Here is a 25147-nt window from a genome sequence, read left to right as displayed (position 1 = left end):
TCTTCCTTTTGTTGAGAGGGGGCATCTTCCTTATGATATGTTTTATTTTGCCCTTTTTCCTGTCAATTGTGCCTTCATCATGATGTGAAAAGAAAGAAAACATTTGTTTACCTTTATACCTCATTTCATACTGTGCAAAATATTTTCCCATCTATCACCGCATCTTCACAGCAGCCCTATGAAGGAGACAGAGCCAGAATTATCACCCCCATTTTGAGCATTGGTAAACTGAGGCTGTTTTTTTAAAAAGTAGCTTTTCTGAGGTCACACAATTGGTTGGTGGAGGCATGAGGAAAGGAATCCATGACTACAGCCCCCTTTCTCTGCCTCCTGCCACCTTCCAGTTGATCTTTCTTTCTCTCTTTTTTCTTTCTCTCTTTTCTTTCTTTCTTTCTTTCTTTCTTTCTTTCTTTCTTTCTTTCTTTCTTTCTTTCTTTCTTTCTTCTCTCTCTCTCTCTCTCTCTCTCTCTCTCTTATCGGCCTCTTGTCTCTATCTCTCTGTTTCTCTCTCTCTTGACTTGGTTTCTCTCTTTTTCTCTTCCTACTTCAAGTTCCCTCTCCCTCTTGCTCCAGCACTCAAGACTGGCTTTAGGTTTGCAAGTTGTCCAAACTTTTCCTCACTTTGAAAATCTGCCAGCCCCACAGCCACAGTCCCACCCCACCACAGAAACACCTCCGCCTACAGAAAGCCCTTTCCAGATGCCAAGGTGCAGAGTCCTGGCCTCTCCATCTGGTCCCAGATAAGATAAGGGTAGGGATCAGCACTATAAACAGGCCCTCCTCCTTCTCCTGGCCCAGACTTCAGCTAGCTGAGTCCACATCAGCCCAGGATTAGCATGGCCGTTCGTCTGTGGGTAGTGGCCCTGGCCTTGGCTGCCCTCCTCGTTGTGGACAGGGGTGAGTGGGTAGAGCTTGGATTCTCTGTGGCTTGGCACTGGTAGGTGAGCTTGGGGTGGGGACAGAGGCTGGGCCTGGAGCACCCTGTGAGGTCTCAGTTTTCTGCATATAACTTTTTTCTGCACCCCTCCACCATGGTGGGAGAAAGAAAATCTGGGTTTAATTCCTGACTCTGGCCTAGAATTGCAAAAATCCTTTCCCCCTCTTGGGCCTACATTTCCCCAGTTGTAAAGTAGGAGGTTCTAGTTCAGAGTGACACTGAGCAACTACTGGGCCAGAGATCAGGGAGGCAGAAAGGAGCAGGCCTATCTCAAGGGGGATATGACTGTCTGCTGGCTGCAAGGTGGTGGGTCCTGAAGGAAGCCTGGCCTGGGTCCTCTGAGCTTACATTCCCTCTGACAGGCTATTGCTGTGGGACTGAGAGCAGCCATGTGAGCATTTGCCCTGGATAGAGCAGCTGCAATGGGGCCTCCTCAGGGCTGGGGTACCTCTGCAGTCTCACACCTGCTGTGTATGTGCTTTGTTTTCATTGTCCTGGACCCTTAAGACATATCAGTTAGCTTAAATCCAATGGGGTAGGGGTAGGGGAATAAACAATAAACAAGATAGGTGTAAATGTATGTTATACTGTGTTAGAAGGTAATAAAGGCTAAGGGGAAAAGTATGAGGCAGGGTGATGGGGTTTGGGTTATAATGATAAATCAGGGGACTTTTCCCTCAGAGGCTGTTTGAACAAAGCTTGAATGAGGACAGGGAGAGAGCCATGTGAATATCTGAAAGAAGGTTCCAGGCAGAGGGAACAGGCAGTGCAAAGGCCCTGAGGTAGGAACATGCCTGGAGTGCTTGAGGTACTGCAAGGAGAACAGTGTGGTTGGAGGGGAGTGAGAGGCAGGGTTCAGAGTGATGGGAGGGGAGAAAATAGAGGCAACCAGAAACCAGTGGGTAAGGCCTTGAAAGCCAATGTGAACTTGCTTTTCCTCTGAGTGAAATGGGAGGTACTGAAGGGTTTTCAGCAGAGTTACTTTGTAAAAGGATTGCTCTGGTTGCTGTTAAGAAGACTAAAGGGAGAAGCAGGACGACTACTTAAGACCCACCTGGACAAAGCCATGATGTTACAGGGCAAGACCCGGCAGGACATCAAGGCCATTGACCTCATGGCCAGTCCCACAGACATTGCCCCAGCTGAAGACATAGACCCGGATGCTGGGGCCTCAGAGAATGGGTCTGGGCCCTCTGGCCTGGCACAGCCTACTTACCCCCAGCCTGGCTTCCTTTCTCTGAGTACTTTGGGAACACCGAGGAGTCCTGGCCTGAAAAGAGTTCTTATGCCCATTTCAGATTCCTACCTTGGCTGAGTGAGGAAGGAGACACCTTCACTGCAGGGTTCCGAACTCTTTCCCACAATGCCCTTTAGTGGTCAATTCCTGAACACTCTTGTGTGGGGGCTTTGCCACATGGAGGCAGAGGAAAGGGAGCCTCAAGGAGCTCAGGCCCATAGGAAGGTAGGAGTAACCCAGTGGGATAGCACATGTTGGTGTGGAAGCTGCTGCCACGGTCTGAATGATTGTGGTCCCCCAAATTCATATGCTGAAATTCTATCCCCTAAGATGATGAGAAGGTAAGGTAGGCCATGAAGTTGGAGCCCTCATTAATTGGATTAGTGCCCTTATAAAAGAGGTCCCAGAGAGCTCCCAAGATCATTCCGCCATTGAGGACATGGTAAAAAGGCACGGGCTATGAACCAGGAAGAAGCCCTTACCAGACACCAAGTCTAGTGGCACCATGATCTTGAACTTTGCGCATCCAAAACTGTGAGAAACAAATGGTTTTTAAAAATTTTTTACTGTTAATAAGAATTTGAGCCAAACTGACGACATATACTGGGGAGCAAGGTCTCAAATGCTCCCCAAATGTTTGTTTTTTATAAGCCACCCCGTTTATGGTGTTTTTGTTATAGCAGCCCAGATAAACTAAAACAGGCCTAAATCCAGGCCTGCTCAGGAAACCCTGGGAGACATCAGGGAAGGCTTCTTTAGAAGGTACATCTGAGGAGAAAGGGAATAAGGACATTTCAGGCGGAGGGAACAGTATGAGCCAAAGTAGAGCCTGTTCTAGGAAGAGTAGGCTGAGAGGAATAGCTGCGGCGTAGGGCTTGGAGAGGTGTACTAGAAAGTGAGTCCATGGGGAAGTCTGGGAGCAGCCTGCCCTAAACATAAAATGAAGGAGCTTGATGATCGTGACAGCTAGCCATGGAAGGGTTTTATATTTTTTTAATGTTTTTTTGTCCCCTATCAGTTACCATGAAATGCACAGATCTTATCACTCAATGAATTTTATTTTTTATTTATTTATTTATTTATTTTTAATCCTCATCCGAGGACATTTTTCCATTTTTTGTACAGACAGAGTGGGAGGGAGAGAGAGGAAGAGAGAGAGAGAAGGAAACATCGATGTGAAAGGGACACATCGAGTGGCTGCCACCCGCACGACCAACCAGGGCCGGGGACTGCAACCGAGGTACATGCCCTTAGCGGGAACCGAACCCGGGTCTCTCCGGACCGCAGGCGGACGCTCTAACCGCTGAGCCAAACCGGCCAGGGCCACTCAATGAATTTTATTCGATAAATTTTGACGATGCATATAAATGTGTAACCCAGAACCCTATCAAGATACAGAACATTTCCATCGCCCCAGAAATTTTCGTGCCAGTAAATCCCCACCCAACCCCAACCCTAGAGGCAACCACTGCTCTTTATTCCACCATAGATTCATTTCATCTGTTCTAGAATGTCACATAGAAAGTTGCACGTATCCCCTCCTCACCACTCTTGACCTTAGCCGAAGGTGCTCCCTCCACACAGTATGTAGTCTTTTTTTTTTTAATATTTTTTCTTTATTGATTTTTTTAGAGGAAAAAAGGAAGGGGGGAGAAATAGAAACATCAATAAGAGAGAACATCGACTGGCCACCTCCTGCATGCCCCCCACTGGGGATTTGGCCCACAACCTGGGCATGTCCCCTGACCGGGAATCGAACGGGTGACCTCTTGGTGCATGGGTCGACACTCAGCCACTGAGCCACACCAGCCACGCCTCTCAGTATGTTTTTGAAATTCGGCCATGTGGATACATTACCAGTTGTTTGCTCATTTTTATTGCTGAGTGTATCTCACTGTATGTGTGTATCATAGTTTATCTGTTCTCCTATTGAAGGATATTTGGTAATTTCTAGTTTGGGAAATTATGCCATGGACAGGTTTTAGGCAGCATAGAGACAAGGCTAGATTTGCATTCTGATGCCCCAACGTCACGCTTAAACAGCACACCAGAGGTCATTTCGTCTCAGTTCCCTTTTCCCTCTCTACCTTGGAAATCTCTTGTAATTGCATTCCCAAGAAAAGCTAAAACCACAGTGCCTTGTATACCTCTAGTGATGGAGAACTCTCCACTTCTGGAGATAGCCCCCTGCATTGAGGCATAGCTCCCACTGGAGAGAACATTCTGGAACTCAAACTTGCCTCCCTGAAGCCTCCTTATACAGACGAGCTCTGAGACTCTAGGGCAGCGGTTCTCAACCTGTGGGTCGCAACCCCCTTGGAGGTCAAACAACCCTTTCACAGGGGTTGCCTAAGACCATCGGAAAACACATATTTCCAATGGTCTAAGGAACCGAGACACCGCTCCTCTATCCGTCTCCAGGCAGGTCTGCTCACATGCAGATACGCCCACATACAACATGAGGAACTGTATTAAAAGGTCGCGGCATGAGGAAGGTTGAGAACCACTGCTCTAGGAGGTTGAGAAGAGCTCATCTCTTCCTTGTCCTCAAGACAGTCCTTCCGAGATTTTAGGAAGCATCCTGCTCTTCTCCAATGTACATAACCATCTTTCCTTCCACCTGTGGCATTAGAAATGGCTCCTGTTCCCTCATCCACCCATCACACTTGCCAGTCACATCACAATTTGCTCAGGTCCTGTAAGCAGTTCATCTAGGCCTCGAGGGGCCATGGGGCCCACCTGTGTATGTGGAAAAGGCCAAGCTGGGGAGTGACAAACTCATGTGCAAATCCCAGCTCTGCCCTTAACAAACTGTTGCTTTACCTCTGAGCCTCTTTCATAGGTTGGTTGACTTCCTCAGGAAACAGACTCAGATCTGCATGTAGTTTATGGGGGAGGGCTCATGGGGGGAATCACCCATGAGGGACAAGGAAAATTGACTGCAATGCAGTGCAACATGGGCCTCCAATGTTCCTACGGGGAGCTTTGGAGCTGGGGAGGCCCTTCAGCATTGTTCTGAACAGAGATGAAGAGTTCAGGCAGTTGTACCCACATCAATCTTTCATTGTATATGGGCTGTTCCTGGGTAAGCGATGTGACCTTGAGCAAGGTCACTCCATTCTCTGAGGGTAATTCCTAGGAAGGGACTCTCTGTGAGTGACCAATACTCTTGGCAGCTGAGGAAATGAATGCCTCAGTCCTGTGGGTGGGATCTAGGTAGCAGACCACAACATCCACTGCCGGCTCCTCTCCTCCCTGTTACGCAGCAGTGAGAGAGGTGTGAAGAGTAGTAAGATCGTGTATTCTCAATACTTGGTACATAATTACTGAATTGTTTTTGTTGTTGTTTTTTCTTTTTATTGATTTGAGAAAGAGAGGAAGGGAGAGGGAGAGAGAGATAGAAGCATCAATGAGTGAGAACATTGACTGGCTGCCTCCTGCATGCCCCCCACCAGGGATGGGGCCCAGAACCCGGGCATGTGTCCTGACTGGGAATTGAACCAGTGACCTCCTGGTACATGGGTCAACACCCAACTGCTGAGCCACACCGGTCAGACTGAATTGTTATGTTTATTATTACATGGGACACAATTCCAGTGGAGTCTGACTAATAAAAAACAGGTTGGCCTGTTCCTAACTCTAGATTTTCTGTCTCTGTTCATGTAACTCAAGATCACATCAGCTTTCTGGGAGCCTCACTGTCTGGTGACTCACTACCTTTCCTTGAGGAATTGGAGATTGGCTAGTGGCTGAAACAGGTCCTCCGACGAAGCAGTCCTCAGATCCCTGGACCTGGGGCCTAGAGCAGACATCACCTAATTCTTGCTGTTTTGCCTTTCAGAAATGCCAGTGTCTGCAGAAAAGCTCATTTTCTCAAGAATGGTAAGTCAGCTGCTTGTAGTTCTGGCCAGGGGAGCCCTCCCCAACAATACTGGAAAACCAGCATTATTTTTTTCCTTTATACCCCTGCTCAGATAACTCCCATGACTCCATGGCGGCCAGAGTGGTCTCGTAGGCCCGTATGTTCCCCAGGATAGCCCTTCCAGGCCGAGAAGGCCCAGCCCCTTTACCAAAGTCTCAAATCTGGCATCAGGGCCCCTGCCAGCCATAAGATCCCCCCACCTAGACTCAGCAGGATCAAGTACACTCTCTACTTTGTATAGTATAGATAGACAGGCTGCAGGGTCCAGGCCAAAGAGGTGACCCTGGCACTCTGAATGGCCCTGCGGAGATGCCAGCCTCCCCCAACCACACTCCACCATCCATTCCTTCACTCTTATGCGGAGACAACAAGTTTTCCCTGAATCCTGAATCCCACCTTGGCCCTGGGCCTAAGGCAGTAGTGGTGGCCACCCTTCATATGGGTGAATGAGAGGCTCAGAGCCACCTTCCCATCCAGCAGCCTCAGCATCTTTACTGTCAGCCCATCAGAACCCAGCCCCTCTTCCTCTGTGCCAGAAAAAGAGCCAAATGATTTCCATATATTATTTCAATTAACCCTATGTGAGAAGAGTATTTGCAGATGAGAAAACTGAGACTCAGAAAGTAGACATAGCTCATTCAAGTTTACACAGCTAGAAGAACTTAGGTCTCTAAGGCCTGGGGCCTTCACTGCTAGACACAATGCTTCTCCAACCCTATCCCTATCCCAGGCCCCAATATCATCCTGAACCAGATCTAAACCTGACCTCAGGCCTGGCCTGAAACCCTTTCAGATTGATCCTCAATTAAGTCCCAAGCCCTGTCTTATTTCTCCAGTCCTTCCCATACCAGGGACCAGATAGGTCATGTAGGCCAAGGTGAGTTCAGGAGCCCCAGAGGAGGAGGGGCCTCCTGAGAATAATGGATGGTTCTATCTCCTGGGGTCCTCATTGGGTCCAGCAGCAGCAGTTCTAGTTGGACCCTCTGAGGAGTGTATGAACCTGTCCCCAGGAGCTTGAGGGCACATACTAACTCTACAGACACAGACATAAACACAGGCACACACTTGTATGTCTGCATATTTGGGCTCAATAGACACAGGTACACACTAATATACACATAGCCACAGACACAGTCATGCAGGTACACACAAGCAAATATGCCAAGGGACCCTGAGTGGTTGGTTTCGTGGTCAATGGACCCACACTGGGGCCTTCTTGAATCTGGCTCCTCCTTGGGGCCTCTCTGGCTCTAAGCAGAGACCCTGGGTTCCTCCTCAGTGCCTCTGAATCCCTGAGTGCCCTCCCTCCTGTCTTCTCTTTCATAGCCCATCTGTGAGCATATGGCAGAGTCTCCAGACTGTTCCCAGACATTCAACCTGGTCTGCGGCACTGACGGGGTCACATATGACAATGAATGCCAGCTCTGCTTAGCCCGAATGTAAGTCCACTCCCCACTTTCCCGTGTTTGCTTACGTGGGGCCCCATCTCTGGTGCATACAAGTCTGAAAGGAGCAAGACTTGACCTGCCTCTTTCTTCACACACACTTGACCTGGGAAGAGTCCTCCAACATTTGCGCTAACAGAATGATCACAAGTGTAATTCATGCACATGGTTCTCTAAGCAGAAAGCCACAGCTAGTAGGGAGTTGGGAGTAAAGGAGGCAGAAACCCTGGATTATTTTCCTTGTTCTGACCCTGACGAGGCGACCTCATTTGTTCATTTATTTGTCCAGCCAACAATTATTTATTGAGCACCTACTATGTGCTAGGCACTTGGGATACAAGAGGGGTAATATGCTAGACTGCATCACTGGCTTTCTGGAGCATACAGTCAGTCTAAGGGGAATCCAAGCTGATGGTAAGCCAATTGCAGAATAGAATGCTATAGGCTCAGATGGGCGTACGCAGCGTTCTGTGAGTACAGGGCAAGGGCAGGGAAGACTTCCCAGCTCTGAGAGATAAGTAGAAATTAGCTAGGAAAACAAAGAAACAAGAGAAGGTAATTCCAAGTAGAGAAATTAGTTTGGAGAGGTCTAGATGGGAAAGTTTATATTTGAGGGAATATAAGAAGTTGAATATGCTAGAGTATAAAGTTTAAAGGAGACTAGGAGAGAGGCAAGAAATTAGTCTAGCCCTGGCAGATGTGGCTTAGTTGGGTGGGCATCAACCTATGCACTGAAAGGTTGCTGGTTGACTCCTGGTCAGGGTACACGCTTGGGTTGTGGGCTCAATCCCCAGCAGGGAGTGTGCAGGAGGCAGCTGATTGATGTTACCCTCTCACATCAATGTTTTTTGTTGTTTTTTAATCCTCACCCGAGGATATTCTTCTATTTATCTTCAGATAGAGTGGTAAGGATAGAGAGAGAGAGAAAGGGAGAGAGAGAAACAACATAAGAGGGACACATCAACTGGTTGCCTCTTGCACGACCCCAACCACGGCTAGGGATGAACCGCAACCAAGATACGTGCTCCTGGACAGAATCGAACCCACAACTCATTGGTCCAGGGCTGACGCTCTACCACTGAGCCAAATCGGCCAGGGCTCACATCAATGTTTTTCTCTTTTCCCTTCCTCTCTCTCTCTAAAAATCAATGAACTATTTTTTAAATATGTTTTTATTGATTTTTTTTTTTTTAGGGAGAGATAGAAACATCAATGTGAGAGAGAAGTATCGATCGGCAGCCTCCTGCACTCCCCCTAATGAGGATCAAGCCCACAACCTGGGCATGTGCCCTGACCAGGAATCGAACCGGGACCTCTCAGTCCATGGGACGATGCTCAGCTGGGCAATAAACTATTCTTTAAAAAAAGAAATTAGTCTAGAGAGGTGGGCAGGGCCAAAATATGACCTTGGTATATCTGATCAACCATTTGGTCTCATGTCTTCATTAATATGACCCTTGAGTTGGCCAGAACTAAATGAGATCATGGAAAAAAAGAAAGTCTTTTGAAGCTACAATACTCTAGACAGATGTGCAAAAGAGCAGCAGGACAGTCCTAGCTGAGAAAGAGATGACTAAACCTTCATGGTTATATCGGGGGAGAATTGACAGGCTGTGAGACTGGATGTGATGGATGATGTGGGGCAGGAAGGAGGCAAAAGCAACATGCTGGTTTCTAACTCATGGGCCTGGGTGGTTAGTGGTGCCATGCACCGAGATGAGGAACAGGGGAATATAGCAGGTTTGGGGGGTGATGATGTCTGTGGACAGTTGGGCCTCTCTGCTGGGACATTCTAGTGAAGATATGGCTAGAGTTTAGGACAAAAGTCTGGCTGTAGATTTGCAGCAATCAGTATGCAGTGGTTATCAAAACCCCAGGAAGCTGAAATCTCCCAGGGGAAGGGGTGCAAGAAGAAAAAGCTGTAGAAAAATGTGCCCAGGCACCCTTGGGATCTGCCCTGCACCATACACTGAGTAGGTGGGTAGGGCTCAGCAGGGTGTCAGGATGGACTACGCCAAGGTCCCTGAAGGGTACATTATAGTTCCTGAGGAGGTGGCCTCATCCCTGTCTCCTATGATCCTAGGAAAACCAAACAGGACATCCAGATCCTGAAGGATGGCAAATGCTGATCCCACAGGAACCTCGTAAGCCATGAAGCTTCAGGCTGAAGAACAGTGGTGGGAGTGAAGAGGATGTGACATGAAATAAAAGATCCAGCCCAATCCAGCCATTTGGGCCAGTATCTTTGGGGATTCTGGGGAGGCACTTGTGGAGGTGATGAGGTGGACTTGACCCCATCCTCCTCGCTCTAAAACTAATGTCTTCTCTATCACTTCAGTGCTCCTCAACCCTGTCACATGACCCCCTAAAGATCTCCGGTATTTTTCCCCTTTCTGAGGAGGTCAGGGTTCTCTCTGCCCAGTGCTCCTGTCTGAATAAGGCCAACAACCTAGGTGAGATCTATGCCCTATGTCACTGCCAGGGTGCATGGTCCAGCTTCAGAAGCCTTTGTGAGGGTCCCACAACTCCTCATGGCTTTCTACCTGGCTGATCCAGCACTCCAAGTCTCTCTCTCCCTCTCCCTCTCCCTCTCTCACACACACACACACACACAACCACAGCTGATATTCAGATAGTGTACAAGGTACAACTGAATGGCTTGTTAAAATACTGAACAGTTGAAACAGTGCTGCCTCAAGCCCTTGATGTCCCCCTGTACCCTGGCCACCCACAAGCAAGATGACTCCAGACCCTGCTCTCTTTAGGTCAGCATCCACTCTGACAGGTTGTTAAACACGATTAGACACAACCCAGGCATACACAGCATACATGTACTCACACAATGGCCCACAGGAATACATAGCATTCAGAAGCTCAACAACAGAGGCCCCGGCCTATGGTATATGTCAAGCACCCCCTCTTTAGGCCAAAGTCTATAGGAGGAACCTCTTGATGTGGTGGTGGGGGAAAGAGTATGGAGGGGCCTGGCCAGATAGGAACATTTTCACATGGACTCTGATTCCTGCTATAGGGTGGGCAGATAAGGCAGAAAATTCTCTCCGGGAAAACACATGTTTGAGAGAAAAGTGGGGGCAGGGAAGGCAGGAATCAACATTCCCTGAACCACGGAAATGGGAACCTGAGCAGGAATTGCTGCTGATAGATTTACAACTATTACAGAAACTGGGGGATCATCAATAGGCCTTTCCACAGCTGCTGACAACAGAAACTCTTGTTTCCCACCTGCATATGAATAACTTAAGGTTAATTTTGGCTGTGAGAGACTGAAAAGCTGAAATAACCATGGTTTAAACAGAAAGTAGTTCATTTCTGTCATATACATCTGTGAAGTAAGTCAATTCCATGTTCCTTCTATATTGTTACTTTGCCATCCTCGTCAATTTCTGCCTCAAGCTCCAAGACAGCTGCTCCAAATCCAGCCATCATGCCTATATTCCAGCTCTCAGAAAAGAAGAAAGGGCAAGCTGCCTCTGAAGATGTTTCCCATAAGATGTACACATACTATTTACATCTCATTGGATAAAATGTAGCCTTCTCTTGTCGGTGCTAGCGCAAAGAGACTGGGAATATAGTTTTTAGCTGGTTGGCCATGTGCTAAGCTGAAAATTTGGGGTTTACTTATTGTAGGAGTGGATAATTGTAACATCTAAAAGTCTCTGCTCTAAGTAGGATGCCTCTCTTACACTCAAGTGGCATAGCTCAGCCAAGCTTCTCAGTGACTTCTCTCCCAGGCTTCCACTCACACGATAAGGAATCACAAAGATTCTGCCTGAGCAATGTGCCAGGCACCACAGTGGAAAAAGCACCTAATTCCCCACTTTACAGATGTGGAAACTATGGCCTTGTCTCTGGGAACCACCCTGAAATATAAGTGCAGGCCCCTAAAGGCCCTATCTATGGCATGTGACCCACTGCTCTGGCCATGGCTGATTTGGCCAAAAGATTCTTCAGGATATTTCAAATTGTAAACAAGAAAACAGTCAGTTCCTCTCTGGGAGTAAAGCCATAAGATGTGCAAAGTGGGGGCTGCTGGCAGCCATGTTTCCTACTTCATGGAAGAAGGAGGATTGAGAGAATGATGCAGACATACAAAGAAAGATATAGAAAGAGTGATTTGAATTCCTGATGCCCAGCTGTCCTTGAACTTCCCAAAGTTACATGAGATAACTTGACATCCTGTCAATCAATTTTCCACTTCAACAATGTCTTTGAAATTAGGTTTCTGGTTCTTTCAACTAAAAGAGATCTGACTACCAGATAAAGAAGGGCTTCTCAGAGGAGGTAATCTTTAAATTAGCCTTGGAGAATAATTAGAAATCCCTAACTAAATAAACTGTGTGTGGAAGAATCTTCCAGTTCTGTGAGGCTGAAGCAAGTTTTGGGGATCACAGAGCCCCATTTGTTCCCCTGCAGTAGGGCTAATCATGTCCCAGGAAACTGGGCAACTGAGAAGGGATGTTTTCTTCCTGTTCACAGGCAGATACCCTCTAGATAGGCAGTTCTATGGGGCTGTTTGACCAGGCCCCAGTCACCAACCTGCACATCTGCCAGGCAGTCCATGCTTTAGGGCCTCAACTCTTAAATAAAATGATGGCTGTTGATACTATAAATTCCAGTGCTGACAGAGCTTCAGTGGCTGAGTGCAGCTGTGAGAATTTCACTACTGTTATGTGCATTCAACATTTGTTCATTCTCCAAATATTTATTGAACATTTACTATAAACCAGACAATATACTTGAAATACACTGTTAACAAGACAAGGAAGTTCCTTAACCCAAGGAATTTACAGTCAAGTATAAAAGGCAAATATTAAATCAAATAATCCCATAAATAAATCACAGACTATGATACATGCTGTAAAAGATAAGTTTGGGCAAGCTGTGAGAGGGGGCTTGATATGTTCTCAGTCCATGGAAGAGGCATTGAGTTAAATTCTGAAGTATAAACACAAGTTACCTAGGAAAGGGATGGCAGTGGTGGAAGGGTGGTGAGGTGTGTCCAAACAGAGGAACAGCGTGTGCGAAGACTCCGGGGCTGGAGAGGGTACAGAGCATCTGAGGGCCTGAACAAATACCAGAGTGGCTGACTACTGAGCAAACAGGAGAGTGGCCCAAGATGAGATGGGAGAAGGAAGCCACCAGAGGTTTTTAAGCAGGAGACTGATATGATAAGGTTTGTACTTTATAATTACTCATGGTACTCTGTGGGGACTGAACTGGAGAGAACTAGAGGGGAAGTAGAAAGACCAACATAGGAGACGAGGGCGAGGAAGAGAAATGAGAGAGAACACGCAACCCTGTGTTGACTGGGAGGCAGTACAGCAGAGATTAAGAGCACGGACTCGGAATCAAGCTGCCTTGCTTGGTGCCCTGATTTTGTCATTTACTCTATGACTTTAGCAAATTAGCTAAGCTCTCTCAGTTTCCTTATCTCTAACATGGGTTAGTATCTGTCTACCTCCTACATTGTCTGAGGATTAAATGATTAATACATCTAGAGTACTTAAAATAGTATCTGGCACAAAGTAACTTTTCATTAAATGTTGTGGCCAAATAAGGTTACCTCAGAGTGGCCTTTTGGGAGCCTGTCTCCTGAGCACTGTATGAAAATATGGGGTGATAGCAGCTGACCAGTTTAAGAGTCCTAGCACGCAGAACCACTCTCAACTTTATTAAAATTATAACTAGAACTACAGACGTTTGCTTCTCATACTTCATCCAAAAATAAAAAGGGTTGCAGGTTCAGTTCAGGTTCAGGAGCACACACCTAGGTTGCGGGTTCAATCCCTGGTCAGGTGTATACAGGAGGCAACAGATCGATGTTTCTCTTTCTCTTTCTCTCTCTCTCTCCCTCCCTCCCTCCATCTTTCTCTAAAATCAATAAACATATCCTCAAGTAAGGATTTTAAAAATATATGTTAAAAAGAATTTTAAACACTCTTCTGCTTGTTGATGTGTATACAAACTATTTTTATAAAAATAACAATGGGCCCTGGCCGGTTTGGCTCAGCGGTTAGAGTGTCGGCCCTTGGACCAAAGAGTCGTGGGTTTGATTCTGGTCAAGGGCATGCACCTCGGTTATGGTTCATCCCTGGCCATGGTCGGGGTCGTGAAGGAGGCAACCAGTCAATGTGTGTCTCTCACATTGATGTTTCTCTCTCTCTCTCTCTCTCTCTCTGCCCCCTTCCTCCCTCCCTCCCACTCTATCTGAAGATAAATGGAAAAATATCCTCGAAAAGGCTGGGGGAGGAGGGCAGGCCACAAAATGGACAGGAACAGCCTTGAAGGAAATAAAGATCTCAGTACAGTACAGTTAACAGAAATGCCTTTGAAGGAACTCCTGATAAGTTAATGGTTGTCTTCACAACCTACCTGCTTTACTCACTCTGTTCCCATGTCTGCCACTCCTGAGCCGTAGCATAGTTTTGACCTGATTTCAAGCAGGGATCCCGTCAACTCTGGGTTCTAACGTCCTACAGATTTACTAGGGGACAAGGAAGCCTGTATATCAAGCCCAGGCCCCACCCAAGGTATGGCCCCCTGAGATCTCCTAGCCTGCAGCTGCACAGGGTCACTGGTAGGTAAGGACAGGGTCTGTGAACCAACAACCCTGCCAGTTGTTCCAGAATTAAGTCACAAGGGATACTTGGACTACTGTGTGCCAAACACCTGTTCCAAGCCACTCCCAACATTCCTGACTAGACACAACCTCCCAATGATTCTGATTTACAACTATGGGACTATGGGACCACAAGGGCAAAAAGGCCTCATGTATCTGAAAACCAGGGTGGCCTATAAACCTGAACTACCCCAGGACAAATGAGAGAACCCAAAGGTCAAAAGACCTGGGAAGACTTGGGCTCTCCTCAGACAAGATGGGCTGCTGGATAGCACAGCCACAGAGACAGAATGAGAAAACGAACAAGAATTCTACTTAAGATTATAAAGACAATACTTGTTCATTGAGAACAGGTGTAAAAGAAGGAAAACTGGCAACTGGCCATTGTCCCCAGCAGCCCTGGAGAAATCAGGTAAGTTCTGTTCCAGAGAGGGCAGAGCTGGTGGTACTGTTCTTCAGGGCAGCACAGGCTATCTCTGCCTCACCTCATTCGGCCAGGGCCAAGTTAGTGGACTGCAGCCGCTCTGTCTCCTGGCAGATGTTCTGCTCCACTGTGTCGCACTCAGCTAGGAATGCCTGAAAGATCAATGCAGGGCAGTGAGGGTCCATCCAGAGCTAGCCAACCCCAAGGCTCTGTGCTTAGCCATTCTGGAGAACCCAAGGGTAACTGACTCATGCTGAAACAGGTTGTGCAGGGATGGCCTGGGCTCCAAAGTAAGGATAGGGAGATATTGGGAAGTACAGAACCAGGGTTTCTGACAATGCTCTAGGTCCATAACCCCCAAAAGGGTGGTGAGGACAGGGAGGCTTGACACTGCAACTGCACAGTTTCAGGGGGGCACTGTACATATGAATGATGCCTCCTGGAATTGTATAATGTGTCAGTCTCTTCTGCTCTCCAGTGATCTTCCCAAATAGTTTAAATTCAAATATAATTACAGGGACATGAAAGGAGCAATTCTTTTATGTTCTGGGTTCATGCTGAGTAACACCTCCCCGTCAAAAAAGCCACACACAATTCTACTGTACTCTTCTTTGAACAGATAAACATGTACACCAACAATTTACACTTTGTAATGCTCTACCACAAAACTCACCTGAACCCTTTTCACCAAACCCTTCCTTTTCAGTCTACTGTCTTTGAAATTTTCTGGCAGAATCTATGGAAGAATAAGTTGACACATAAATAATCTTTGGTGAAAATGACATAAGAACACCACAGCACACCAAAATTCATGGGTGACCAATGTGAATGAGACATGAATTTCAGAAATCATTCTCTGGGTCTGTATCCTACACGACCCTTCATGGCTCTTGCCTGTTTCAGCATGTTCTCAGTGTCTGGGCCATAGAAACAGATCCGTAACATGGACTTTGTTCTTTCACTGTTTCCTACGTATGGATACTGTGCTGTGGCCATACCATGAGCTCACTGTGGCAGGAAAAGCACCTTCTGCTTCTTCTTTACAACCCTCCTCACCACCACCCCATTCCGGAATCCCAAGCAGAGTAGTCACCCTGAAGAATGAGGCATCAGGCTAGAAATACCATTATCGCCAGCTGTAAAAGGGAAAATGGCATCAATGATTCCCCAACATCTTCACAAGAATAGGGTCTGATTGAATTTTGTACAGGTCATGAGCTCAGCGGAATATCAGTCACATGAGTATCAGGAAAGTGAAGCCCTGTGTTTCTGTGAGACTATGGACCATTTGGATCCCAGCTTCAGATTAGAAGCTACTAGCACACATTAATAAAAATGATAAAAGACCTATGTTGGTGGGATGTGGGTGCCTAGGTATCAGGAACTGTCTTATCTTTCTGTGTATTCACCCAGGACCTAGCAGGCCTGATACAGCAGGTACTCAGTATCCTCAGACAATAAGGCTGCATTACTGAAAGAATGAAACTGACAGAAATATAGTCAAAGGAAACTAGTTCTTCTCAGGGGACTATTTACTTACTAGTGTGTCAATCTCCTCCAAGATCTTCATAAACTGCTCGATTGTGGCTTTTACTTTCCTATCAAGTTTGCAGAGGGCTTCAGCTTGCAAATCCTTGGCCAGAAAACCCTGTGGAGGAATAATACATTTTTTGCAAGGGTTCCTTGAGGCTGATGAAAAGCTGCAAGCTGAGGCACTGATGAAGCAAGCAGCCACACCCTGAATCCACAATCCCCCCAACAGGCTGGGCCAGACCTCAGACCCACAACTTCATCTCTTGGGACAAAAAACAGAAAAGCTGGCCCTGGGCCACCCCAAGCCCTGTAACAGGCCACTCTATAATAGCCCACTGGGGCTGCAAATGCCTCTGAGGCCTGGCTTTGGTGAAGCCAGAAGAGGATACCTGTACACAAGAGGCAGGCATTAAGAGCACAGGGTTTGCCCTGGCCGCTTTGGCTCAGCGGTTAGAGCGTCGGCCTGCGGTCCGGAGAGGCCCGGGTTCAGTTCCCGGTAGGGGCACGTACTTCGGTTGCAGTTTGTCCCCGGCCCTGGTTGGTCGTGCGGGTGGCAGCCACTCGATGTGTCCCTTTCATGTCGATGTTTCTCTCTCTCCCTCTCTCTCCCTCCCACTCTATCTGTACAAAAAATGGAAAAATGTCCTTAGGTGAGGATAAAAAAAAAAAAAGAGCACAGGGTTTAGTTTATAGGCCTGGACTTGAATTCTGACTGCCATTACTGGCTTGTGATCTTGGGCAAGTTACTTAACCTATCTGTGCCTTAGTCTCCTCATTTTAAAAATGGAGATAATAGCCCTGGCCAGTTTGGCTCAGCGGTTGGAGCGTCAGCCTGCAGAGCAGAGAGTCCCGGTTTCAGTTCCCGCTAGGGACACGTACAGAAATAAATAAATAAATAAAATAAAAAATAAAAATGGAAATAATAATACCCACACCACATAGGGTTACTATGAGGTCAAAGGGGAATATATGTAGATCCTTAATATAATTCCTGACACAGACGTGCTAACAAATGGCAGCACTTACATTATTTTTATTAAACTGTCTTGCTGGTTATTCACATTGCTTGGCCAAATGACCAGTTAGCTGGTGACAACAGGGATCTCTAAGGATGGTTATTAAAGCTGAGAATTACAAATGCAGATTTGACAACATGTAATAAATATTAGCCAGTAATTCCAACTAAAAGAATTTATTCTACCAAAAAAAAATCGGAAAGAGTAAAAAATGATTTATGTGTAAGTATTTCAAAGAAGCATTACCAAAAATGGTAAAAGAACATTAGGTGATGAATAGAGAACTGGTTAGGTAAACAATGCTACCACCCTGGCCAGTTTGGCTCAGCAGTTGAGCATCGGCCTGCAGACCAGAGACTCCCAGGTTCAGTTCCCGCTAGGGGCACGTACCACCAAAAACAACAACAACAACAAAAAACAATGCTACCGTCATATACGATAAAATGTTATGTAAGTATTGAAAAGTATAATCATTATTAATGACACAGAAAACGTTTAATGTTTTATCCAATAAAAGAAAAATTTACAAAGTGTATATAACATCATACTAAATACTTTATTTATTTATTTATTTATTTATTTATTTATTTATTAATCCTCACTCAAGGATATGTTTTTATTTATTTTAGAGAGAGAGAGAAATATCAATCAGTAGCCTCCCATTTGTGCCCCAATGGGAATCAAACCTGCAACCTAGGCATGAGCCTGAATTGGGAATCAAATCCGTAACCTTTTGATGTATGGGATGATGCTCCAACCAACTGAACCACCTTGCCAGGGCCCAAATATATTTTTTGAAGATACAAAAATAGATTCTAGTCTTTAGTAATGGTTACCTTTGAGTTGGGCCCTTACAAATAATTTTTATTGTCTATATTAGTGTCCATATGTTTATTTAAAAGTTATATACAGCCTGGCCAGTATGGCTCAGTGGATTGAGCATTGTCCCATGAACAAAAGGTCCCGGTTTAATTCCCGGTCAGGACACGTGCCCAGGTTGTGGGCTCAATCCCTAGTAGGGGACGTGCAAGAGGCAGCTGACTAATGTATCTCTCTCACATCAATGTTTCTCTCTCTCTAAAAAAAAAAAAAAATCAATAAAAACATACTAAGCCCAGCCGATGTGACTCAGTGGTTGAGCATCAACCCATGCACCAAGAGGTCACCAGTTTCATTCCCAGTCAGGGCACATGCCCAGGTTATGGGCCAAATCCCTGGTGGGGGGCATGTAGGAGGTGGCCAATTGATGTTCTCACTCATCAGTGTTTCTATCTCTCTCTCCCTCTCCTTTTTTCGTTCTCTAAATTCAATAAAAAAAATTTTTTTGAAACTATATTAAAAAAAAGTTATATACAATCAACATGTGTTACTTTTGTAATTAAAACACAAACATACCTCCATTAAAGTTATAAAATGAGGAGGTCAAAGACAAATATGTAGTTTGGGGCTGTTTCTAATCCTTACTTGGTTTCAGTACCCTAATATAAGAAATTGAATTGGATGACCACCCTGCTAAAATCCACTCAACTTGTAACTTCTGTGAATCAACAAAATATTCTTTGCTTTGCTAAACACATCTTAACAAACTAGACCAGAGATTTTCAACCTTTTTAATCTCATGGCATACATAACCTAATTACTAAAAATTTTAGAGCACACAAAAAATACATTTTTTGCCAATCTGACCAAAAAAATAGGTATAATTTTGATTCATTCACACCAGATAGCTATTGTCATATTGGCTCTTGTCATTTTTTAAATTTGACAATCTAAAAGAAAAGAAGTCAGTGCCCCTGACTAAATAGTTAGGTATTGCAGTGTGCCTGCCACCGCACACCAGCTGAAAATTGCTGGACTAGACTGAGAGAAGTTACCTATTCTATTTCAGATAATACATGATCCTAGCACAGCAGGTACTCTCCTAGAAGCACAAGTAGATAGTGGCTGGGTTTGAAAATAATAATTGTAACACTTAAAAAGCACTTGGCATGTCTCAGGCTCAAACTACATTATTTAATCGTCACAATGACTCTAAGAAAAAGGTCATTGTTTTTCCCTTTTTATAGATGAGGAACTTGAGACAAAGGTAGACTTGCCCACAGTGATAGAAAGGGTAGAGCCATGCTCTGGCTAGTTTGGCTCAGCAGTTAGGGCATGGCCTGCGGACCAAAGGGTCAAGGGTTCGATTCCAGTCAAGGGCATGTAACTGGGTTGCAGGTTGGATCCCCAGCCCTGGTCTGGGTCGTGCAGGAGGCAACCAATTGATGTGTTTCTCTCTCATCGATGTTTCTCTCTCTCTCTCCCCCTCTCTAAAAATCAATAAAAACATATTTTAAAAATAGAAAGGGTAGAGCAAGGATCTGAACCCAGGGAGTCTGACTACCCTCATAATACACATTTGTATCTCCACAAAGTTCTTAGAGAAGGTAAAAAGTCGAAGTCCACAAAGTTACCTGCTGGATTCCAGTAAGCTCTTTATTCAACTCTTCCAGTTGGTCAGCTATCCTCTCCACAGACTTCTCCAAATCTTTCAACTTCTTTAGTTCAGCTTCTTCCTCTGGACTGTTCTAAAATGTTTAAGAATACAATGAAGCCAATAATTACTAAGAACAGTATTCCCTGTCAGAAAAAAAAAAAAAAATCTGACCACAATTGGGCTAAACCACTCACCAAAAAGGAAGTCTTAACTCTGTTGCTTCTTGGAAAGCAAGCCAGAGGATATACATTAGGTTTTCTAATTACAAAGACTCCAGAGAGAAGGTATTATATAAACATTCTGGCAAGAGCTGAGACTTGGATTCAGAGAATGGAACCAGACTCAACCTCAGCCTGGGGCTGATCATCAACAGCCGGACTGATCCCTGGAGGGTGAACAAATTACAGTGAACACCTGTGAAGAGTCCAGAATGGCTAGCTAGGTGGAATTCTACTATTCCCTTAGGTAGAATTCCAAAATGTCACCTACTAACATGATAATGAGAATACATTTTTTTTTATCCTCACCCGAGGATATTTTTGCATTTATCTTTGGATAGAGCAGGAGGGAGAGAAGGGAAGTGAGAGAGAAACATCAATGTGAGAAAGACACATTGACTGGTGGCTACCCACATGACCCAAACCGGGGTGGGGAACAAACTGCAACAGAGGTACGTGCCCTTAGTGCCTTAGCGGGAACCAAACCCGGGACTCTATGGTCGACGCTCTAACCTCTGAGCCAAACCGGCCAGAGCTGAATACTTTTATTGAGCATTTCTTCCATGCCAAGCACTATCCTAAGTACCTTACCTTTATTATTGTTTTAAGTCTTACCAAAACCCAATGAGGTAGGTACTCTTTTAGATGGAAACTGAGGTTATTGTAACCTAAGGTCACATAGCCCAAAAGAAGTAGAGCTGAGACTTGAATCAGACTTGCCTTCACACATCCCAGAATAGCTCCAATCAGGGATCCTACAGCTTTTTCGACCTCAACCTTCGGGTTTTACCCATTGCCCATCACCATTCTCTGACTTTTGAGCAAGAAATCTAGAGTATTTCCCCTTCTCTCACCTAAACAATTGGTTGCCAGAGCCAGTATCTTCCTGCTTTTACACCATTCTAAATTATTTACATTCTCCTTTGTGGCTAAATCCTGAGTGCCAGTCTCCTAGCAGTTCCAAGCCTGGACTAGATTTTCTTTGCCTCTACTTTGCTAATCTCGCCCTCTCCCCACTCTGAGTCAGCCATCTTACTCAAAGTAAGGGAACGTCATATGACCAACAATTCCACTGTGTCACAATGCAGAGCTGGCCATGGCCCTCACTCATCACCCAAGAAGCTATTGTCCTCCCCTGTCATCAATTGGCTCTTTTTCGCCCTCATTTCTTTAGTCTGAACCTTTCTTCCAGACATAAGTATTTTCCCTTGTACAAGATTTTAGTAAAAAAGGGTGGTTAGCCCTGGCCGGTTTTGCTCAGTGGTTAGAGCGTCGGCCTGCAGTCCAGAGAGACCCAGGTTTGGTTCCCGCTAGGGGCATGTACCTCGGCTGCAGTTTGTCCCCGGCCTTGGTTGGGTCATGCAGGAAACAGCCACTCGATGTGTCCCTTTCACGTCGATGTTTCTCTCTCTCTTCCTCTCTCTCCCTCCCACTTTATCAAAAAAAAAAAAAAAAAAGGTGGTCAAAGGGAGAGAGCCTAAAACTTGTATTTATTTTTTAAAACTAAATGTTTATTTTAACAAAATGTTTTCTTGCAAATCCTCTCCAAGTAAGGCCTGTCTAAGCACCTTTTAAACAGACTAAGAGTCAAAAAAATAATAATAAAAATAAATAAATAAACAGACTGAGGTTCCACCACCAACACAAAAGCTGTGTTATTGAGGCAGCACAATTGTTCCTAACTTCCAAGAGAGAGCTCTAACCAACAGAAGCCAGAGGGCATACAAACAAAAATTGGTAACCCCATCAAACAAATGGAGACTACATTTGTTTAGAGTGTTTCACCAATGCAGAATCTAGATCCCCAATTTTGCTTTCTACCCAGAAATACGCATGAAAGACCTTAGTCATTTGATTTGGCTGTATTCTGGTGGAAAAAGCAATTTACCTTCTTCCCAATTAACATGACCCGGCAACCATTTTGTATTCCAAGTGCAGACAGTGGCTTCTCCATTTCCTTCAGAGATTTTCCTGAAGAAAAGAAAGTTATACCAAGCTGTAATAATTGCACAACACTGAAAACAGACTTCAGCAAGGGTACTGGAGACAGACAAGTGTATTCACTAATGAGAAGAGGATAAGCTGATGTAACCTTTTTAGAAGTGTCTTGACTCAATAATTTCACTTCAGCTATTATCCTAAACAAATAACTGGACATGTGCCCACACAATAACTGTTATACAATAATTTTCAGTGCAACCTTATTCATAATATGAGAAACTGAAAAAAGCCAAAAATTCAGGACCAAGAGACTAATGAACTATATATCAGTATAATAAAAGGCTTTGTAGACATTAAAGTTTATATTTTCAAAAAACTTCAAGGGTACAATAAATATTGATGACCTAGTGTTATAAGAAAAAAAATGTTATAAAAACTGTATAATCAATATGATCCTAGTTTTGTTAACTAAAAAACAACACCCACAAACAAGAATGCACACTTCCAACCCAACCAGTGTAGCTCAGTGGTTGAGCGTCAACCCATGCACCAAGAGGTTGCCAGTTTGATTCACGGTCAGGGCACATGCCCAGGTTATAGGCCAAATCCCCAGTGGGAAGCATGCAGGAGGCGGCCAATCGATGTTCTCTTTCATTGATGATTCTATCTCTTTCCCTCTTCTGTTCTCTCTAAAATTAAGAAAAAAGAACCCACCTTGGCTGGTTTTGCTCAGCGGTTAGAGCATCGGCCTGCGGTCCAGAGAGACCCGGGTTCAGTTCCTGCTAAGGGCACGTACCTTGGTTGCAGTTTGTCCCTGGCCCTGGTTGGGTCATGCGGGAGGCAGCCACTCAACGTGTCCCTTTCACATCGGATGTTTCTTTCTCTCTCCCTCCCACTCTATCTGAACAAAAAACGGAAAAAAATGTCCTCAGGGTAAGGATAAAAAAAAAAATGGTAAGATTTCTCAGCCCTGGCCATTGTGGCTCAATTGGGCCATGTCCTGTGCACTGAAAGATTGCCGATTCATTTCCCTGTGAGGGCACATGCCTGAGTTGCAGGCATCCTGGATAGGGCATGTGCAGGAGGAAGCCAATGTTTCTCTCTCTTTCCCTTCCACTCTCTCTTAAAAATCAATTTAAAAATTGTTGTTGTTTTTTATTTTTTTTATTTTTTATTTATTTATTTATTTTTATCCTCACCCGAGGACATTTTTCCATTTTTTGTTCAGGAAGAGTGGGAGGGAGAGAGAGGAACAGAGAGAGAGAGAGAAACATCGACGTGAAAGGGACACATCGAGTGGCTGCCACCCGCATGACCAACCAGGGCCGGGACACACTGCAACCGAGGTACATGCCCGTAGCGGGAACTGAACCCGGGTCTCTCTGGACCACGGGCCAACGCTCTAACCGCTGAGCCCAACCGGCCAGGGCTGTTGTTGTTTTTTAAATGATAACATTTCTTCCATACTCATGTGACTTCAACTCTAATTTCTGTCCAAATGTTTGGAAGTGTCCAGTACATAGTAGGTTCTCAATAAATATTTGCTGAAGAAATAAATGAATAAATAGCAAGTAAGAATTGTCCCATTTGAAAGCTAAGAGTTACCATTAGGTAAGGTTAAGTAGTTTTAAATAGATCCTTTAGTCATAAGGGCTCAAAACTGGAAGAGCAATGCCTACCCTTAAATATGAGTTTCTGAAAAGGTAGTGGGACCCCTGTGGCCTCTTCAACAACCTGGGCCAGATCTTGGACAACTGGTTCACTACTGCCCTGTTGTGGGGTAACATGAAGGTCATGTTTCTCATTGCCTGGGGAGAGAGAAAAGTGTTCAATGAAGAAAACTCTTCCACGTGAACCAATACAGACTGACACTTTTTTATATTTATGTACCCAGCCTTCAGCCTACAAGGCCCAATTCATATGCTACCCTCCCCCACACCCCAAAATGCACCCCCCCCATCTGTCCAGCTTTCTTCTGGTGACCTGCTCAAAGATTTTTATTTCCTCTACTATAACTAACAATATTAGTGATATCACCTAATATTTAAGCACTTTACACACACAAGGGGCTGACTAGGCTCATTTCATGCATTACCTTATTTAATCCTCAGAACAACCCTATGAAGTAGGTACTACCTATTATTCCTCATTTTACAGATAAGTAAACTGTGAGTTCAGTCAAGACTTGCCTATGGAGACCCAAATGTGAAGACAGAACCTGACCTCAGATGATTCCAAAACCCATGCTTTTTATCACAAGCCATTTGCCTCCTGTGGCCTGACTACCCTGTACTCTGCATTGTATTGGCCTTTGTCTCCTTTGCTATAATGGGCAAGGGACTGTTTTTCCTCCAAGTCTCTCCCACTGGGCACATCTGGACACATACATGGTTGGTGCTCAGGAAATAGACAAATGAGTGAATAAACTCAAAACAGAACATTTCTTTTTAGGGGAGGGAGGTAGCCTGTTTACCATGCATTAGGCCAAGCCTTGAGCCCTTTAACAGGTGTGAAGTTTACGGGACAGGTGTTAACTACTCTACTTCACAGAGAACAAACTAGATGCCTAGATAAGAGACATCCCTAGGTCACTCAAAACTGAAGGATCTAGAATCCTGGTTTCCAGAATCCTGGTCTCTCCAGATCTGAGGCTCTGGGTCTCACAGGGTTGGTTCTGAGGAAACCTCATGAATTCAGTTATTCCGGGAATTGACTGTTTAGTTCTGTGTCAACTCCAACAGTCAGCAGACCCAAAGGGTGCCCAGAATATATGCTTGGACCCACGGCCCACCCAGTGTATGTGGGTTTTGACTTGACACACCCATAGGTGTCCGTCATACACATGGCCAAATACAAGCCTGACACAAAGACCCACAATACCTGTGCAGGCACACACTAACACGTTCAACTAGGATCACGACGTGAAGCACGACATCGAAGTTCAAACAAATGACCTGAAAAAAATAGTGCCCGCACAAAAACCGGCCTCACAGCCACACACCAGAACCTACACTTTGGACGCCAGGGCAAACAAGGACACGCGCGCGCTTCCTGAGGACATGAGGCCAAACCCACAGACCCTGCCGGATTTTCGTGGCCCGGCACGGAGCCCACCCGGCCACCCGTGCTCACTGTGGGTGACGGTCACGCTGAGTCCAGCTGCCGCCATTGCCTTACTCTGGGCCACCTCTTCGCTTAGGGCCACCTCTTCGCTCTGGGTCACCTCTTCGCTCCGGGCCACCTCTTCGCTCCGGGCCACCTCTTCGCTCCGGGTCACCTCTTCGCTCCGGGCCACCTCTTCGCTCTGGGTCACCTCTTCGCTCCGAGCCACCTCTTCGCTCTGAGCCACCTCTTCGCT

The 25147-nt window shown here is 45.4% G+C and overlaps 2 protein-coding genes across 3 annotated transcripts; one reads left to right on the top strand and one right to left on the bottom strand.

Moving 5' to 3' along the window:
• Positions 1 to 122: 122 nt before the first annotated feature.
• BAG1 (BAG cochaperone 1) lies at positions 123 to 25060 on the bottom strand. Of its 2 annotated transcripts, none has more exons than XM_036260589.1 (8): positions 24922 to 25060; positions 23469 to 23597; positions 21737 to 21819; positions 19608 to 19721; positions 16146 to 16253; positions 15279 to 15341; positions 14667 to 14757; positions 123 to 176 (listed from the first exon to the last, which is right to left on the bottom strand). In XM_036260589.1, exons 1-7 carry the CDS (start codon positions 24956 to 24958, stop codon positions 14668 to 14670), a joined length of 624 nt encoding a protein of 207 aa, XP_036116482.1. In that variant the 5' UTR covers positions 24959 to 25060; the 3' UTR covers positions 123 to 176; position 14667. The 2 variants fall into 2 exon arrangements, with proteins under 2 accessions (XP_036116482.1, XP_036116483.1); XM_036260590.1 differs by lacking the exon at positions 123 to 176 and adding an exon at positions 2688 to 2706.
• SPINK4 (serine peptidase inhibitor Kazal type 4) lies at positions 771 to 9763 on the top strand. The gene is made up of 4 exons (XM_036260591.1): positions 771 to 897; positions 6016 to 6056; positions 7423 to 7535; positions 9625 to 9763. Exons 1-4 carry the CDS (start codon positions 837 to 839, stop codon positions 9668 to 9670), a joined length of 261 nt encoding a protein of 86 aa, XP_036116484.1. The 5' UTR covers positions 771 to 836; the 3' UTR covers positions 9671 to 9763.
• Positions 25061 to 25147: the final 87 nt, after the last annotated feature.

Source organism: Molossus molossus, unplaced genomic scaffold (genome assembly GCF_014108415.1).
Source record: "Molossus molossus isolate mMolMol1 unplaced genomic scaffold, mMolMol1.p scaffold_m16_p_14, whole genome shotgun sequence".
In the NCBI taxonomy this organism is placed as follows: domain Eukaryota; kingdom Metazoa; phylum Chordata; class Mammalia; order Chiroptera; family Molossidae; genus Molossus; species Molossus molossus.
This window is presented reverse-complemented; position numbering and strand designations above follow the sequence as displayed.

Coding starts and splice junctions, on each gene's coding strand:
- SPINK4 (XM_036260591.1), top strand. CDS start 837: ATGGCCGTTCGTCTGTGGGTAGTGGCCCTGGCCTTGGCTGCCCTCCTC. Junction 898..6,015: donor CCTCCTCGTTGTGGACAGGG/GTGAGTGGGTAG, acceptor TTTGCCTTTCAG/AAATGCCAGTGTCTGCAGAA. Junction 6,057..7,422: donor AGCTCATTTTCTCAAGAATG/GTAAGTCAGCTG, acceptor TCTCTTTCATAG/CCCATCTGTGAGCATATGGC.
- BAG1 (XM_036260589.1), bottom strand. CDS start 24,958: ATGGCGGCAGCTGGACTCAGCGTGACCGTCACCCACA. Junction 21,820..23,468: donor TCAGAAACTCATATTTAAGG/GTAGGCATTGCT, acceptor TCTTTTCTTCAG/GAAAATCTCTGAAGGAAATG. Junction 16,254..19,607: donor AGCTTACTGGAATCCAGCAG/GTAACTTTGTGG, acceptor ATTCCTCCACAG/GGTTTTCTGGCCAAGGATTT.